Raw genomic sequence first — 18055 nt, forward strand, 5'->3', positions numbered from 1 at the left:
TATCAGCTGACTTGTCAGAGTTTTAGTATCCAACCTTTCAGGGCGGTTGCAGATAACCGTGCTGCAACCGCCTGTAATGATTTAAAAGCACAGGCCGCACATGGAGGACACGGGGATGTCCCCTTAAGCCTCTCGTGCTTCTAAGGCTCCTTTCATTAAATGAATAGGAGCCACGGAAGCACAGGCTGCAAAATAGGAAAGGAATAAGACCTGTCCTATCTGATGCAGCCCAGACTGTCGACTGACACACAGGACCGTGAAAATCACAGTCGTGTGTACGGGCCCATAGAAATGAATGGGTCAGTGTGCTATCTGTGAAATACACGGATAGCACACTGACCCACACCACAGTCGTCTGCAACCAGCCTCAGGTGAAGAGTTCTAAGAAAAGTTTGTGTAGACTTGTTAGGTTCTGTCCAGATCTGTGTTATACATTTGTTCTGAATCTGTCCCAAAAACAGATGGTCAGATGCATACAGATTACCCCGTGTCTATCTGTGTCACACAAAAAAATGGATCCGACTGTTTACAGCCATGTTTCTGTCATTTTTATCCAAAAAAACCCCCCAACCAAACAAAAAAAAAAAAAAACAGATAAAGGGAGCCTTCACACAGAGTTACGCTGCGCTCATTCTGATCGTAAAAACACGTTCAGAATGAGTGGGTAAAAAGCAGCTCCCATTGACTTGAATGGGAGCCGGCATACGTGCGCTCCCCATTGAAATCAATGGGAGGCTTTTTTCCCTATTGCTTTCAATCTATTACGCACGTATCACATTGAAAGCATAGGGAAAAAAGCCTCCCATTGATTTCAATGGGGAGCACACGTATGCCGGCTCCCATTCAAATCAATGGGAACTGCTTTTTACGCGCTCATTCTGAACGTGTTTTTACAATCAGAATGAGCGCAGCGTAACTTCGTGTGAAGGCTCCCAAAAGATGGAAATGGAAGACACCAGAGCAGCGGATGTGCCCCAAATACATGGTGAATTCAAGTATTTACTAAAAAAGACATATTAAAAGTGATACATTTTGTAAAATTCTTGATGGTGCAGGTTATGGGTTTTGTAAAATGTATGTAATACAACACTGCAGTCAGAAGTAGATACAGAAGGAACGAAATATAAAATAAAGAATACTTTTTTTTTTTTTTAATGTGGAATGAGGCCGCACAAAGCGGAGATTATGCAGGGTTTTAGTTTTTTTTAATGAGTCATAGATCTCCGCTTGCAGCATCCAGAGAATAGCAGTCTGTTCTGGTCATGAAATAGACAGCTCAAATATCTGCACAGTAACAGGCCCTGCACCTCCGCATCCATCAAAGAATTAGGACAGATCATTATTCACAATGAAGGTTCCTATAAATAGCTTGTGCCATCCAAAACATTGGCTAGAAGTAAACCGAATATGTATTTTAGTTTAACTTTGTAAAGTACTGTTACCAAAAACAAATGTTTTCTAGCAGAAAACGGAAAAAAATTATCTGCCTGTAATAGCACCCCCTGGTGTTCAATATGTATAGGTTTGTGCATGTCATTGTAGTGAGAGTGCTGAATGACCAGTATAATACAGTACAGCTTCTGCAGTATCCGCAATGAAAGAATCAGGGATATATTAGGCTGGAGATAGAAATATTACAAATAAGCTTTATTTGCTGAAACCAGAACACACCTAAGGGTAAGTTCACACAGAGTTTTTTTTAGTCCAGAACCTGAGGCGGAGGCCGCCTCATGTTACGGAGCAAAATACGAGTGGCTGCGACTCGATGCCGGTGCAATGCGAATGAATGGGCCTAGTCAGGAGGGAGTGTCTTCAGGCCGAATCGCAAGGCGAAACGGCCTGAAGAATGAACATGTCACTTCTTTTTCCAGGAGCTGGAACAAACGTTACCGGAAAAAAGAACTGACCGGCTCCTATTGATTTCAATGGGAGCTGTCGTTTTGGGTCAGGATTTTGAGGCGGATACGGCCTCAAAATCCTGACCAAAAAATGCTGTGTGAACTTACCGTTATGTTGGTATTATTCACCATTCTAAAACCGATTACCTATCATTAAGATAGGCCATCAATTTTAGTTTGGCAGGGTTTTGACTGTCAGGACTCGGCCAGATCAGCTGTTTCCCTGGCACTCAGCTGCTCTGCTCATAAATCATATTCTTGATGTTGGTGGCTGTAAGTATGGCTGTTTTGTCACCTTTAAGTCTATGGGACACTGCTGCAGTATAAATAACCTACACTTCTAGGAATACGGTGAGTGAGCAGTGCTGTGCCTGGCATGTAGACAATGGTGGTTGTTGTGTACCTGGGAAACAGCTGTTTAAACAGTCAGCCCCAGTCCATGTAAAATTAATGGCCTACTTTATGGATAGGTCATCAAGTTTGAAAAGCTGGATAATTCCTTTAACATCTAAGGCCCACTTCACATCTGCGTTCCGGCCATTCTGTTCCCCTCTCCAAATGAAAAACGTGGTGCGAAAAGTCCTGCAAGCAGCGCTTTTCTCTTGGCATTTTTCGTGCGGAAACTGAGCAGAAACTACACGGACCCTGTTGTAGTTTATGGGGTGCGCAGGTTTGCTAAGGTAACCGCTTTTTTATGCAGATTATTTTTCCATTTGGGGGGGTCCCCAAACGGAAACTCATGCGAAGATGTCAACTAGGCCTTAGTGGGATGTTTTATATGTATACTATTGTGTCAACTGTGTCATATGAACTTGAAATTTTTATATATATTAAATAAATATATTATATATATATATATATATATATATATATATATATATATATATATATATATATAAATAAATATATAATAATTATACATACTGTATATATATATATTTATTTTTGATATTACTTAACACAAGCCGAAAAACTGAACTCCAGGTAGAGGAAAAAAACATTAGCTTTTTATTTCATCATTTTAGTAACTGTACAATTTTAACCAAATCTTACAAGTAACAGAACATATTAAACATAAATGAAGACTACAATCCAGTACCCTATTTACAATACAATTTTACCATCCAATTTTAAGATAACTAAATGGAGTACACATAATTGTTAGAACATTGTATTTGTATTGGGCAAAGACAAAACGAAAAGAAACCCTGTAAAAGCAGAATTAACGGATACTAGAGTGTTGTGTGAGGGAAAAGAAAATTACATCTCAAATGAATCACCTTTATATAGCTGACAATCTTTGCATGATTTTAAGGATTTGCTCTCAAAATAAAAACAGCAAACTATTCCCCAAAGAGCTAATGAAACCATTATGGTATGTCCCATTGTTCTATGTAAGAAGCGGAACGATTAGTGGCGGATAAGTTATACAGTAAGAAGCGGAATGTACATTTTAGCGCAGAGGGCGGCTTTTCAATGAATACTGAGAAGAGGCTGAACTCATTTCTTCTTCGATTTTTTTTTACTCATATTAAAAATCAATTATTTAGAACAAACCATTTAAAATGTGCCCCTAAGGGTTAATGATCACCAAGAATTAGTCAGACCCGGAATTCGTTACTGATAAAAGTTAGGACTTCGTTTGCTACTATTTGGCGACAGGTTTCTCTTGAATGTTTCCAAGTGTATCTGCTACAAGACGACATTTTATCTGCTTTTAGAAATTAATGCATGCAGGTTAAAAACCAGATTCAGCACTTAAAGAACTCGGGGAGAGACAACACTGCAAGTCTCTTCGGCTGTTTTATAGTTTCACTGGGCCACGTTATTCAATCTATTGCCAAGGGGGGACTGCCACCAGCACATTGCGCTGAAGGGTCGGCACCCAGGCTGAAAAAGGGTTAAACACTCAATTGTTATTTTAACAATTAGGAAGCAAGAGAATATCAATAGTTTTAAAAGTACATGAAGGCTTAGTTACTACAGCATTGACTTTTGCTAGGTTGTGCGCTTTCGGTAAGATCTACTCCCCGTCCTCTGACAGTGTTGCCGCCACCAGCTTGTGGTTCCGTCTTGGGAAGCTTTTTGGCTTTAAGACAAAAAGGAGAAGAAAAAAATTATATATAAAAAATGTTGATCCGCTACCACCCATTAGGAGTTCTGGCTCCTACAGACCGCTGCTTTATATTGTCACCTGTATAAAAGACTCCTGTTCTAGACTCAATGAATCGGCCAGACATGGGCAAGACCACAACATGGGCAAGAGCTTTCTAAGGGGGCATTCACACGGACTAAAGTGGTGCTGATTCTGCCACGGTAATCCGCGGCAGAATCAGCGCTGATAAAATGACTCCCATTGACTTTAATGGGTTCCGCTTTCCGCGCAGAACTTATTGAAATCAATGGGTTAAAAAGCCTCCCATTGATTGCAATGTGTTTCACAAGGAAAACGGAACCCTTTGAAGTCAATAGGAGTCTTTTTATCAGTGCTGATTCTGCCGCGAGTTATCGTGGCAGAATCAGCCCCACTTTACTCCGTGTGAATGCGCCCTAAGGATGTCAGGGACAAGATCACAGACCTGCACAAGGCTGGAATGGGCTACAAAACCATAAGTAAGACACTGGGTGAGAAGGAGACAACTGTTTCTTGCAAGAGTAAGAAAATGGAAGAAATACAAAAGGACTGTCAATCCACATAGATCTGGGGCTCCATGCAAAATGTCACCTCATGGGGTATCCTTGATCATGAGGAAGGTGAGATATCACCCTAAAACTATACATGGGGAACTTATTAATGATCTCTAGGCAGCTGGGACCACAGTCAAAGAAAACCACTGGTAACACATTATGCCGTAATGGATTAAAATCCTGCAGTGCTCACAAGGTCACCCTGCTTAAGAAGGTCCATGTGCAGGCCCGTCTGAAGTTTGCCAATGAACTCCTGGATGATTCTGAGAGTGATTGGAAGAGGGTGCTGTGGTCAGATGAGACAAAAGTTGAGCTCTTTGGCATTAACTCAACTCGCGGTGTTTGGAGGAAGAGAAATGCTGCCTATGACCCAAAGAACACCGTCCCCACTGTCAAACATGGAGGTGGAAACATTGTGTTTTGGGGATGTTTCTCTGCTAAGGGCACAGGACTACTTCACCGTATCAATGGGAGAATGGATGGAGCCATGTACCGTAAAATCCTGAGTGACAATCTCCTTCCCTTCGCCAGGACATTAAAATGGGTCGTGGCTGGGTCTTCCAGCAGGACAATAACCCAAAACTTACAGCCAGGGCAACAAAGGAATGGTTCAAAAAGAAGCACAGTAAGGTCATGGAGTGGCCAGTCTCCAGACCTTAATCCCATAAAAAACTTATAGAAGGAGCTGCAGCTCCAAGTTGCCAAGTGACAGCCTCAAAATCTTAAAGATTTAGAGATGATTTGCAAAAAGATGTGGACCAAAATTCCTCCTGATATGTGCGCAACTACAAAAAACATCTAACTGCTGTGCGCACCAACAAGGGTTTTGCCACCAAGTATTAAGTCTTGTTTGCCAGACGGATCAAATACTTATTTCTCGACGCAAAATGCCAATAAATATATCAAATTTATACAATGTGATTTTCTGGATTTTATTTTTGATATTCTATCACTCACTGTCAAAATTAATCTAACCCTAAAGAGGACCTTTCACCATCTTAAACAATCCAGCTCTTAGGATCGGTAAATAAGTGCTGCTCCATTGATTTCAGCACAGTTGGTATTTTTTCTCTAGTTTCCACCATTCCCGAATAATAAACGCTGTTAGTTTTGGTGACTGATGTGCTATTTAGTCTCTGTACTATCAAGATGGTGGTATCAGGCAAGGAGTGTGATTCTGAGCTCTGACACTGGCTGCCTCCAGATCACGTCCCCTGCCTGACACTGCCCTTCTGACATTACAGTTCCTAAATATCACATTGGCACCAAAAGTAACCGTTCCATTCCCCTTTGAGAGAGATACCCGCGGCAATGCCTTGTCAGATGGAGCACTGGGGATGCAGCAATCCATCATTATTCAGGAAGGTATCAGCTAATGAAGCAAATCCGCATTGCACTGTAAACGACTACTTCAGTATTCTGTGTATAACAATATGTCATTCATAGCTCATTTTTGCACTTACCTATTGCCATGAATATTTCATTCACATTTGCTGATGTTTTGGCAGAAGTCTCCATAAACAACAAGCTGTTGTCATCTGCATAAGCTTGAGCTTCCTGCAATATAGCCACACACATATTGTACATCAGAATAACACATGTGAATTGTTTAGATATAACAAGGAGGGTGTATTGTAGTTTCTGAAACGCTACAACCGAAATTAAGGTCTATCTGACAAAATTGGTGATCTTAACCGAACCCGATTGTAAAGGTTTTAGCACCAAGATAGCTACAGATCAAAAATTCTAAAATATATCAGCACGGTGCCTCGGTGGCTCAGCGGACAGCAGCGCAGCTTTGCCTCGACAAGGTCCTTGGTTCGAAAAAATTCTAAAATATATCTATGACTTGTTAACATACACCTTAACCCCTTAAGGACCAGGCCATTTTTTGGTTTCGCATTTTCGTTTTTCCCTCCTCACATTTCAAGAGCCATAACTTTTTCATTTTTCAGTTCACAGAGTCACATGATGGCTTATTGTTTGCGGGACAAATTGTACTTTGTAATGGCACCATTCAATATGCTGTGCAATGTACTGGGAAGCTGGAAAAAAATTCAGAATGAGGTGCATTTGCGCCATTTTCTTATGGGTTTAATTTTTACAGCGTTCACTGTTTGGTACAAATGACATGTTACCTGTGTTCTACGTGTCAGTACGAACGCGGTGATACCAAATTTATATAGTATTTGAAATGTTTTGATACTTTTAAAAAAAATGATAAACTTTGCAAAATAGAAAAAAAAATTTGTGTCATCATGTTCTAACACCTGTAACTTTTTCATATTTCCATGTATGGAGCTGGTTGTGGTGTCTTTTTATGCGGGACAAGATGACGTTTCTATTGATACCATTTGGGGAAAGATCTGATGGTTTGATCACTTTTTATTCAATTTTTTATAAGAGGCAAAGTGTTGAAAAAAACGCTTTTTGGCTGTTTTTATTTTTTTTGCCACTACGTTGTTCGCAGTACGGGATAAATGTTTTAATATTCTAATAGTTCGGGCATTTTGGAGCGCGGGGATACCTAATATGTTTATGTTTAATGTTCTTTAATTACTTCTATAGCTAATCTAGGGAAAGGGGGGTGATTTGAACTTTTATATTTTTTTATTTTTTTAATACTTTTAAAACTTTTTTTTTTCTTCTGTTACATTTATGATCAGACCCCTTAGGTACCTTGAAACCTAGGGGGTCTGATCGCCCATACTATTCACTGCAATACTACAGTATTGCAGTGAATAGGAAAATCGCAGCACTTCTATTAGACGATGCCTCTGGCCTCTGGCATCGTCTAATAGATCTCGTGCAGAGACAAGCCTGGAAGCCTTCAATAGGCTTCCGGCTGTCATAGCAACCGATCACCGCCCTCATGTGACGTTCAGGAGGGCGGCGATCGGCGAAACATGGCGGCGCCCATGCCCCCTGCGCTGTTTACATGCTGCGGTCGCGTTTGACCGCAGTGTGTAAAGGGTTAACAGCAGCGATCGGCTCGGGCACCGACCGCTGCTGTTATTGGCAGGTCCTGGCTGTATGATACAGCCGGCATCTGCCGTGTATGGAGCGAGCTCAGCGTGTGACCTCGCTCCATACATCCCCATGCGACCCATGACGTACAGTTACGTCAAGGGTCGCTAAGGGGTTAAATACCGCCTTTCATCAAAGAACTATACCGCCTTTCATCAAAGAACTGCTTGAAAGTAAGCCTCCAAGTATATAACTCCTTAATCTGGAATGTACAGATCTTGAGAAGTACAGGACTATTATCTAATGGGTCATATAAAAATATAAGACCTCCAAGACAGAGGTGTGATCGTGCGCAAGCAAAACCTGTCCAAAATACCATGTGGAATTATACTCCATAGCAATGATCTCCCCCACTACTGCAATACTCTAACCACAGGATGGAAACTACTACTGTCTAGGGTCTACATCTGAACTGCTGAAGGCAGAGGGGTTTTAGGGCCTCCACACTTATGAACATACTGGAAACATCTCCCAAGAACATATATTTTAATATTTACAAACAAAATAAAGCGCACCCCACGAATCAGGAATGAAGTTGTCACTAATCTGTCACATGTTGTCAGGACGGTTGTACGTATATAGTATAGAAGAGGAAACATCCTACTCTTACTGTTTAGCATTGCCATCACCCTGATCCGACTTCTACGTATTCAGTCCATAAAGAATGATAGGAATCTATCACTAACGAAAAGCTTTCCTCCCTAATCTCCAAATCCCACCTCACCTCCTGCACGCTTGACCCGATCCAGTCACATCTCATCCCCCAAACTCACTGTAGTCATTACTCCGGCCTTAACCCATATCTTTAACTTATCCCTAACCAATGGATCCTTCCCCTCCGCCTTCAAACATGCCACACTCACACATATACTTAAGAAACCCTCCCTCAACCCATCTTCTCCGGCCAACTATTGACCCATCTCACTGCTCCCATACGCCTCAAAACTGCTTGAGCAACATGTCCACTCCAAACTCTCCTCCTATCTCTCATCCAACCTGCTCTTTGACAGACTACAGTCAGGCTTCAGACCCCGGCACTCCACTGAAACTTTCTTAACCAAAGTCACTAATGACATTCTCACTGCCAAAGCCAAGCGCCATTACTCTGTCCTCCTCCTCCTTGACCTCTCCTCTGCCTTTGACACAGTTGACCACTCTCTCCTGTTAGAAATTCTCTCATCCCTTGGTATCTCAGACCTGGCCCTTTCCTGGATCTCCTCATACCTCACCAACCGCACTTTCAGCGTCTCCCACTCGCACACCACCTCCTCACCACGCCCTCTCTCTGTAGGTGTCCCCCAAGGATCTGTCCTAGGACCCCTCCTGTTCTCCATCTACACCCTCAGCCTGGGCCAACTCATGGAATCTCATGGTTTTCAATACCATTGCTATGCTGATGACACCCAAATATACATCTCTGAACCAGACATTACCTCCCTGCTGGCCAGAGTTCCAGATGCTTAGCAGCTGTAGCCTCCTTTCTCTCCTCTCACCTTCTTAAACTCAACACGAAGAAAACGGAGTTCATCATCTTCGTCCCACCTCGTATGGCCCCTCCACCTGACCCATCTAAAAATGTTAATGGAACCCCATTTACCCCTGTCCCACGGGTCCATTGCCTTGTGATAACCCTGGACTCTGACCTATCCTTCAAGTCGCACGTTCAAACCCTCCACACCTCCTGCTGCCTCCAACTCAAGAACACCCATTGAATCTGCTCCTTCATCACCCCAGAAACTGCAAAGATGCGCGTCCAGGCCCTCATAATCTCCCGCTTAGATTACTGTAACACCCTTCTCCATGGCCTCTCAGCAAATACTCTTGGACCCCTCCAGTCCAACTTACACTGTGCTGCTCGCTTAATACACATCTCCCCCTGCTCTTCATTGGCTGCTCCCCTCTGCCAATCTCTTCACTGGCTACCCATTGCCAAACGAATTGAGTTCAAGTTACTAAGGCTAATATACAAAGCCATCCACAACCTGTCTCCTCCATATATCTCTGAACTAATCTCCCGCTTCCTGCCCACACGTAACCTCAGATCCTCCAAAGGCCTCCTACTCTGTTCTACTCTCATCCGCTCCTCACACAACCGTCTCCAAGATTTCTCTCATGCATCACCCATACTTTGGAACTCCTTACCAAGACACATAAGACTGACCCCCACAATCACAGGATTCAAGAAGGCCCTGAAGACTCATCTATTCAGGAAGGACTACAATCTCCGATAACACTATTGTCACCACATCACCATCTGAACAGTCTCCCCCCGCTCCCCTCATAGACTGTAAGCCCTTGCGGGCAGGGCCCTCTTGGGCCAGTCGGTCATTGTTAGTACTATATTTGTTTGTATATTTTGTGTACTCTATGTACACCCGCAAATGTAAAGCACGATGGAATTAATGGTGCTATATAAACAATAATAATAATAGGAATGAGATAACATCTACACAATAGTGAAAAGTATAGCAATTATCACATATAATCATAGTTATCTTCTGTGGCTATCACCATCATGAGACATTGCAATTATTTTTCTTGAAGATGTACATCTCATCCACAATTATATAGGTGCCGGCCATCATTACATAGAGTCATGAAAAGGAATAAGACGCACATACCTGGAAGTCCACAGCTCGCTTGGAGGCCAGATCTGCTTTGTTACCAGACAATGCTATCACAATATTGGGGCTTGCTTGTCTCTGAAGTTCTTTTACCCAGTTCTTTGCTCTTGCAAATGACTCCTGCAAAAGAATACAGTTGGCACATGACATGTCTCTGAGATACTAGTCTGACAGCTTTCTATGGATGAAATATAGATTTATGTTTCTAGTCAGACCCTCAAGCTACTAATGTGGCAAACTTCAAGACGGTCACCAAAATAGGGCTATCAATTCAATGCATTAAAAGCAATACAGGAATATACCCACCCTGAGGGTCACCCATGTACTAAATGCTATAAGACATACATCAGGTGATTGGCGCTGTGCCCCAGATCTATTTGCTTTGCTTTTTTTTCGTATTTTCATTAATTCGGCCACCAGTTCAAGAAATATGGCTTCCAGAAGGTTATAAGAACAGTATCTCTATCTGTCCAAGTGGGTGGTAAGGGAGGGTTCACACCTGCGCCCCGGTCTCCACTTTGCGGGTTTCTGTCTTCTGCCCAAGAAACTGGACAGGAGACGGAAACCCGGCGGTCAGTTTTCATTCCGATTCACTTGAATGGGTGTGCAAAGTGACCGCTCGTGTGCGTCATCTGCCTCTAAGCAGCGAAACCGTTTTTTTTTTTTTTTTAACCAGACACAATGTCCTGCAAGTCCGATTTTGTAATTGGTTGAAAAAAAAAAAGGTTTCGCTGCAGAGAGGCAGAAGACGCTCACAGGCGGTCATTTTGCAAACCCATTCAAGTGAATGGGTTTGAAAACTGATTGCCAGGTTTCTGTCTCCTGTCCAGTTTCTTGGGCAGAAGACGGAAACCTGCAAAGCGGAGACCGGGCGCAAGTGTGAGCCCGCGCTAACTGTCCACAAGTGGGTGGTAACACTTTACTTTCTCACAGAAAATACAATGTTCGTGAATCACCCACTTGGAGAATAAGAGATCATTTATATATAATCTTGTAGGGAAAAAAAATGAAAAAAAAATAATAAGATTGATCAGGGAAATAGGATCAAAATGATATAAAGCATTTAGTACTGTACTGTCCAACATGTACTTGGCAGCACTGTCAGTGACCGGCTGCTTCACCCCAAGTGTGAGAAGGAGCACTATCGGAGGTCCTTCCTCCCAACCGCGGTCAGGCTGTATAATCAACATCAGGCTAAGTGTAGAGCACTCCGCACAGAAAACTAAGTGATCCTGAAGTCTTTTTTTTCTTTAGTTGCCATGCCTCCTAGTATTTTCTCCTATCTGCCTCCTTCTGTAATATATTACTGTATTATCTATGCTGCTGTAACACACTGAAATTTCCCCACGGTGGAACCATCAAAGTATTATCTTATCTTATATAATGGGTGCCCATTTTTAGCTTTGACTCATGTATACATAGCTTCCAGCAAATGGTACGGTGAATAATTCTGGAGTAATATTATCAGCTATGAGTTATACCATCATAATGTTACTAGTCTGACTAAGAGTTAAGAATGAAGGCACGTGTCATCTCATGGGATTCCAGACAAAGAGAGGGCTGTTTAGTGCTGCACACAAAGCCATTGTTCCTGAGAAGGTGGGAATGTATTCTAGGTGAGCGGATCCCCATCTGGGGAGGGCATTGCCCATCTCATGTGAAGGGTAGGTGGAGGGCATTTCAGGTGAGGACTGTGAGAAAGTAAGAAATAATATAAAGTCAGTTAATATAAACCGCCAGAATCCGTGCACTGGTAGCACTTGGCTGTTAAATATGGAAAGGTTTTCTTGTTAAAATGCAAGCACCTTTATGTAACGGTGAATACGGGGAGCACAAAGCCTTCACAGCGTGCAGATAAAGAACGCATATGAGAATACAAGGGCTGATTTTTCATTTTTTTTAAAGAGCTCCTGAGAATTGGCAGTGGTAGCTCTATTCAATGAACACCGTGTACAAAGCAAGTGGAGTGCAATTTAGTCTGTGCAGTCACTTGGGTTCCTATAAGACAAGTAACAAAGCTAAGAAAAATAGCTCCAGTGCCTTATTCCATTATTCCTGTACACATAAGATCACAGACCTGGTAACTTGCAGACCTACTACGGTAATCCTCATAACAGCACTGCTGTACAATGACTGCATGAATACTAAGTCTTCCCAAATAAGCACCGGCTTCCTCTTACTTTTCTTCATCCAAAGAAACTAATGAGCTGGAAAAGCAGACCCATTATGTAGGAATAGGCTTCAGACCCAGTCGGATATTGGCGCTCTGCCCGGTCATGGTTAGTGTTATGTACACAGAACAGTGAACAGGTCTAATAATGATAGTAAAACTGATAATAAAGCTTACACTGTTATAGGGAATGGGGAAGCGCGGAGCATGCTATTAACAAATGGACGGACTGTACAGACTACAGAAAAACCGACTGCCAAGAGGTCAAACCCAAGTGCATTTTCTCAAACGAGCATTTCCGTGCTGTAACTCAGAACAAGTGATAAGTACCACAAGTCCCAGCAGACACGCTTCAAGGAAAACAGTACGCATCTGCTTTGGATTTCTCTGCACGTTCTTTCACAACCAATACTAGAAGATATAATTATCTATCTATCTAAGAAATGGAAAAAATGGCAGCACTCCAATATTTAGAAAAAGTGTGGGTTTATTCCAAGCAGCGACGTTTCGGTTCTTATCTGAACCTTTTTCAAGCCTTGAAAAAGGCTTGAAAAAGGTTCAGATAAGAACCGAAACGTTGCTGCTTGGAATAAACCCACACTTTTTCTAAATATTGGAGTGCTGCCATTTTTTCCATTTCTTATATAAAGTTGAAGATTAGCCACCTTCTAGTTTGCACCCGGTTTGTATGCTGTGCTGCTTCTTTTTTTCTACTATCTATCTATCTATCTATCTATCTCATATATATAAAAATGAGTTTCTGTCTGTCTGTCTGTTCTTTAAGTGCAACCAAACAATTGGACCGATCTTCACCAAATTTGGCACACAGATACATCAGATATCTGGGAAGGTTTAAGACCAGGCCTCAACTGTCTCGGATGTACCGTTCCGGAGTTACAGCTTTCCCAAAACCCTGACCCCCCCATTAGCCAATAAAAACCTGCAAGTCTTTACTCATATTCCAACTGCCATACACATGGTCACTCCACATGCACAATCCAACACTGATATCCAAACTGAGAAATACGCATCAGAGGATTAGATACACAGGTCAGCACCACACGTCATAGGATTAGATATGCGCATCTGCACACAGTTCCACAAGCCGAAGGATGAGATACGTGCATCAGCACACAGTACCACACGCCAGATGATTAGATACGTACATCAGCACATAGTACCACATGCCAGAGGATTAGATACACGGCTCAGCATATAGTAGCACACATCAGAGCTTTACTCCAGGTTTCCATAACAACCCAGCCATTTTTCTTCACTGCTGTAGGTCAGCTTTAAAGGGGCAGGGTGCTGTGGATGACTCTGTTACACAAGGTCACATTCACACAGCTTCACTCCAGGTATCCATAACAACCAATCACTGATTTTTCAATGATATCCAAACTGAGATACACATGATCACACGATGCTTATGGACACACACACACAAACGACATACAAAATATACCAGTGGATAACTGGGTAATTCTTATGGGGCCACTACACAATACCCGTGCGAAGCCGGGTCCTCCTGCTAGTATATATATATGAAGGCACAAATCACAAATCCATGAAATAAACTAGTGGTACCTCATTTGTTATGTCATATACAACTATGGCAGCTTGGGCTCCTCTGTAGTACATTGGTGCTAGGCTGTGGTACCGCTCCTGACCAGCTGTATCCCAAATTTCAAATTTTACTGTTGTGTCATCCAGGCAGACAGTCTGGGTAAGAAATGCCGCTGTGAAAAAAATAATGGAAAAATCAGAAAATTCATATACTAGAGACACCCAGTATATAAATAAATGGAAGGGGAGGGGGGAGGATTCTTCATCCCTGCACCGACTACTATTGTATCCACTTCTGAACTTACAGGCCCACACACATATATAACAAAAAAATTTCAGCGGGATCAACAGTATCTTATGTATCTTATCTTATGTATATTGGGGCCTCTGTATTATTCCTGCTGGGGAAAAGGAAGGATTGTGCATGTTGGATTTTATTATGTCCAATATTTTTTCCCCTATGGAGATGAACCATTATCAGAGGTGCCCGTCACTGGCTTAAATTCTCTCTCCATTAAAACCACTTATACACTTGGCCAAGCATGCTGTGTATGTCATAGCAGCTACCAAAGGTATATGGCCAGCTTTAGTGATCAGGTATTGAAACACAAAGTACATTATACGGTAGTATTGCTACTAAAGGGGATTTAAATAATAATGGGCTATCCTTAGTAATTTTTGATGATCTGTGAGGGTCCTACACTCAAGCCCCTCAGATCAGCTCTTTGAAGAGACTGTAGTTTTCGGAGAAGGGGGGGGGGGGATGTACTGTGGCTTCTTCACTGGAAACAAGCACAGCATTGTACTTTGTATATTGGCTTTGCAGCTCAGCCCCATTCACTAGAATGGGACCAAGATGCTCACAGGCAACGTGTGATGAACGTGATGTCAAAAGGCCTGTGAGGTAGAAGCTGCCCCCCTCCCGATCTTCAACTGATGACCTATATGCTAAATAGGTAATAAATCATAAAATCCTGGGAAAACCTCTTTAATGTATACAGTGATGAAACATTTATTCACACAAAATCAGAAAGCCCCCTGGTGGTTGGAGCAGGTCAGGTGATAACTTGATGATCAGCTAGGGGGTTGACCACTGATGGGGTCCCTATACTCCCCCATATGCATGGATGTGTTAATGGTGCTTAGTCCAGTAAACTAGATCAGATAGTTTCTAACCTCCGATCGTGCTTTCTTGGAACTCGTGAAACTGTCCCTTTACGAAGCGTAGCACTAAGCTGGACTTTCCAACAGCAGACTCTCCTAGGAGGACAAGCTTGAACTGACAGATTTTATTCCCGGCATTTGGTCCATTGGGTCTGGTGGCTCCTCCTCGGTTAGCCATGTTTTACTATGGACAGATAAGTCTGATACTGTATTTGTGAAGGGCAGTCCGGGAAGCAGAGCTCGGAGATCACTTAACCTTCTGGAAATCTGCAGGTAAACAGAGAGAGAGAGATTTAGTTTTTATGTTGAGGCCTTGGCCTGTACAGTGACTGATCTGTGCGGCCTTCTACAGCCTAGCTCAGCTATTAGTAACGCTGTATGGAGCCGCGTGTCCCAGCACAGTGTAGGAGGACTCTACTTACTGTCACAGTAATACCATTCAATTGGCCTAAGTGAAACAACGCTGCCCCCACAGCAAAGGAATTAACTGGACAATACTCGTGTTGTGCATTCAGACTAATAATCCCATTAAAAGTATGCATGCTATTTTACATGAATGCAAAGTCATATGGGAATATGTTAACCAAACACTGCCCACGGGGAAACTCAATGCTTTCTAGATAACATTTGGTACAAAAATTAAAGACATTAATAACTATCAGATTAAACAAATGGTAGAAATAGCTATGATTATGTATAATGTAGAACGGGCCCAGCTGCCCTCTGTCCAGTGTGTTTTATCTCTAGAAGCAGATTGTATGCCTCCATGTATTCTGTATTATTGAGCGATCACATAAAAATACATATACAATACATATATTCAGTGGCGTAACTGCCAGGGTAGCAGCTGCCACAGGGCCCGGGACATTAGGGGCCGGCGACAGCTGCCACCGCTGCGTTTTTTTCCTTTTCTTAATAGGCTGTTTCCAGCCGGTAAAGGGCTCTATTTACTTACCGATCCTGGTAGCCATGGGCCCCAAAAACATTATTATTATACTCAGCAGTCTTTTCGGACCACCGAGTATAATGATCGGAGGTCCAGGAGAGGAAATGTAACATAAAAAAACGTGTTACTTACCTCTCCAGGCAGGTTCAGGCCTACTTCTGTGACACTCCCTGATGTCACATGACCAGGGCCTGCGTCCAGGGTCATGTAACATCCGGAATATCATTGAAGATGGCCGACACCACCGAGGACTGTAGCAGAGCCGGGGATAGGTAAGTAACATTGTTTTTTATTTTGGTATCCCCCTCGCGGTCTCCGATTATTATACGCTGGGGTCTGAAAAAGCAGCGAGTCGGTCAAGGTCTTCGGCAGGAGTCAGTCGGGGGGGGGGGGGGGGGGGGATATAAAAAGTTCATCACTGGGCCCCACTGTTCCTAGTTACGTCACTGCATACATTCAAGTTTAGCCATACGTTTTATTAGTCTATTTCAGGCCTTTTTGTACTTAAAATTTGCAATAAAACTTTGAATTGAAAAAAAAAATAAAAAAAGTTTAGTCATACGTGTACAAAGCTAGCAGCAAAAGGCATACAGATAACCTATCCCTAGGTACAATACAGATTATAAGGCAGATTTGGATAGAAGTGGTGAATTATCAGATGTCAGAAAGGAATTCTTTGATTTTAGCCAAAATATTACATTTCTCCCTTCCATCTACAAAATGACAAACATCAAGCTTGACTATGCTGAATGAACATGTTAGAAAATTTGGCCAGGTTTGTACTGTACAGTTGCCAGCTTGTTCATTCCACAGACTGTCAGTTCTGCTAGGTATAAGGGCTCCTTCACACGGGGCAAGAGGGGGCGGATTCTGACGCCGAATCCACCTCAGAATCCGCACCCTCACAATGGAGGTCTATGTAGACCGCTAGCTTCCTTTTTACCGTGAGCGGTATGTTCTGGCTCACGGTAAAAAGAAGCGAGCTGCCCTTTCTTCAGGTGGATTCTACGGCTGAGTCAGCCCCAGCGTCTGCCTCGCGACAGCACCCTCCGGATTAGGCCCATTCATTTGGGCCTACTCCAGTGCGGGAAGCCGCGACTGTGGTAAGTTCTGAAGAGGCTGCCATGGCCGGTGGCCCAAGGGTCATAACCCCTGCAGATCTCTAAGGATAGGGCATCAACTATAAAATCCTGGAAAACCCCTTTAAATTTATCATAGATATAACTCTTCTCCCAGACTGAGTAATCTGACAAATGCCTATGTCACCAATGGATTGTGATGGGAAAAAAAAAACACATAAAAAGTTTCCTTTGTACAGTCATATAAATTGTTTGTAAGAAATTCACAGCTTCAAGGAACTGCTCAAAGATTCTTCTCAAGCCTAGAAGGAACTGAGGCTGCCTGATATGGAAACTCTTAAGGAGCACCAAGTTTCATTCGACTATCATATCAGTATAAAGATTCTATTTTAGGCTGTGAATTGTGATGGAAAAGATAGAAAAAAAATTCTTCACACCAGGAAAGTGAGCACTCCTGAAGCCACCATGACACCAACACTGATTTCTGCTCCGGATGGCACCACTAGGGGGAGCTCACTAGGTATGTGCTTTTTTTGCTTCCATTTAACTCAGTACTAGTGCTAAGCTGCAGTGACTTAGTTCAGCCACTACACAAAAAAACCCAGTTGTTTACCTCCTGGGGGTGCCGGTATCAGACCTCCACTGATCTGACACTGACTAGCTATCCTAAGGATAGGTTATAATTGTTGCCGGAAAAGGTGCATAACATGTCTAATAGGGTCAGCACATCTGTATTAACCCTAAAAAGCACAGGCCTTTATCTCCAGTGGCAAGATTTCTGTTCCTCTGTATACAGATCCTCCAGTTGACGTCAACAGTAATGCCCCGTTTGTGCGAGGGGACCGCTGTAGCCAGTAATAGGCCTCAGTAGTGACCTCTTTACGAATGGCACG

At 42.7% G+C, this 18055-nt stretch overlaps 1 protein-coding gene across 2 annotated transcripts in view; it reads right to left on the minus strand.

The window, feature by feature from the left end:
* Positions 1-2883: 2883 nt before the first annotated feature.
* RAB5A (RAB5A, member RAS oncogene family) overlaps positions 2884-18055 on the minus strand; it is a 31174-nt gene continuing 16002 nt past the window's right edge. For both annotated transcript variants that reach the window (XM_075271388.1, XM_075271387.1), the window contains exons 2-6: positions 15150-15404; positions 13995-14146; positions 10235-10357; positions 6050-6143; positions 2884-3987 (exon numbers count right to left, since the gene is read on the minus strand). In XM_075271388.1, coding sequence (XP_075127489.1) covers positions 3872-3987; positions 6050-6143; positions 10235-10357; positions 13995-14146; positions 15150-15315 — 651 coding nt within the window. In that variant the 5' untranslated portion in view covers positions 15316-15404 and the 3' untranslated portion in view covers positions 2884-3871. The remainder of the gene's footprint in view (positions 3988-6049; positions 6144-10234; positions 10358-13994; positions 14147-15149; positions 15405-18055) is intronic.

The sequence above is a fragment of the Leptodactylus fuscus genome, chromosome 4, assembly GCF_031893055.1.
Source record: "Leptodactylus fuscus isolate aLepFus1 chromosome 4, aLepFus1.hap2, whole genome shotgun sequence".
Classification (NCBI taxonomy): domain Eukaryota; kingdom Metazoa; phylum Chordata; class Amphibia; order Anura; family Leptodactylidae; genus Leptodactylus; species Leptodactylus fuscus.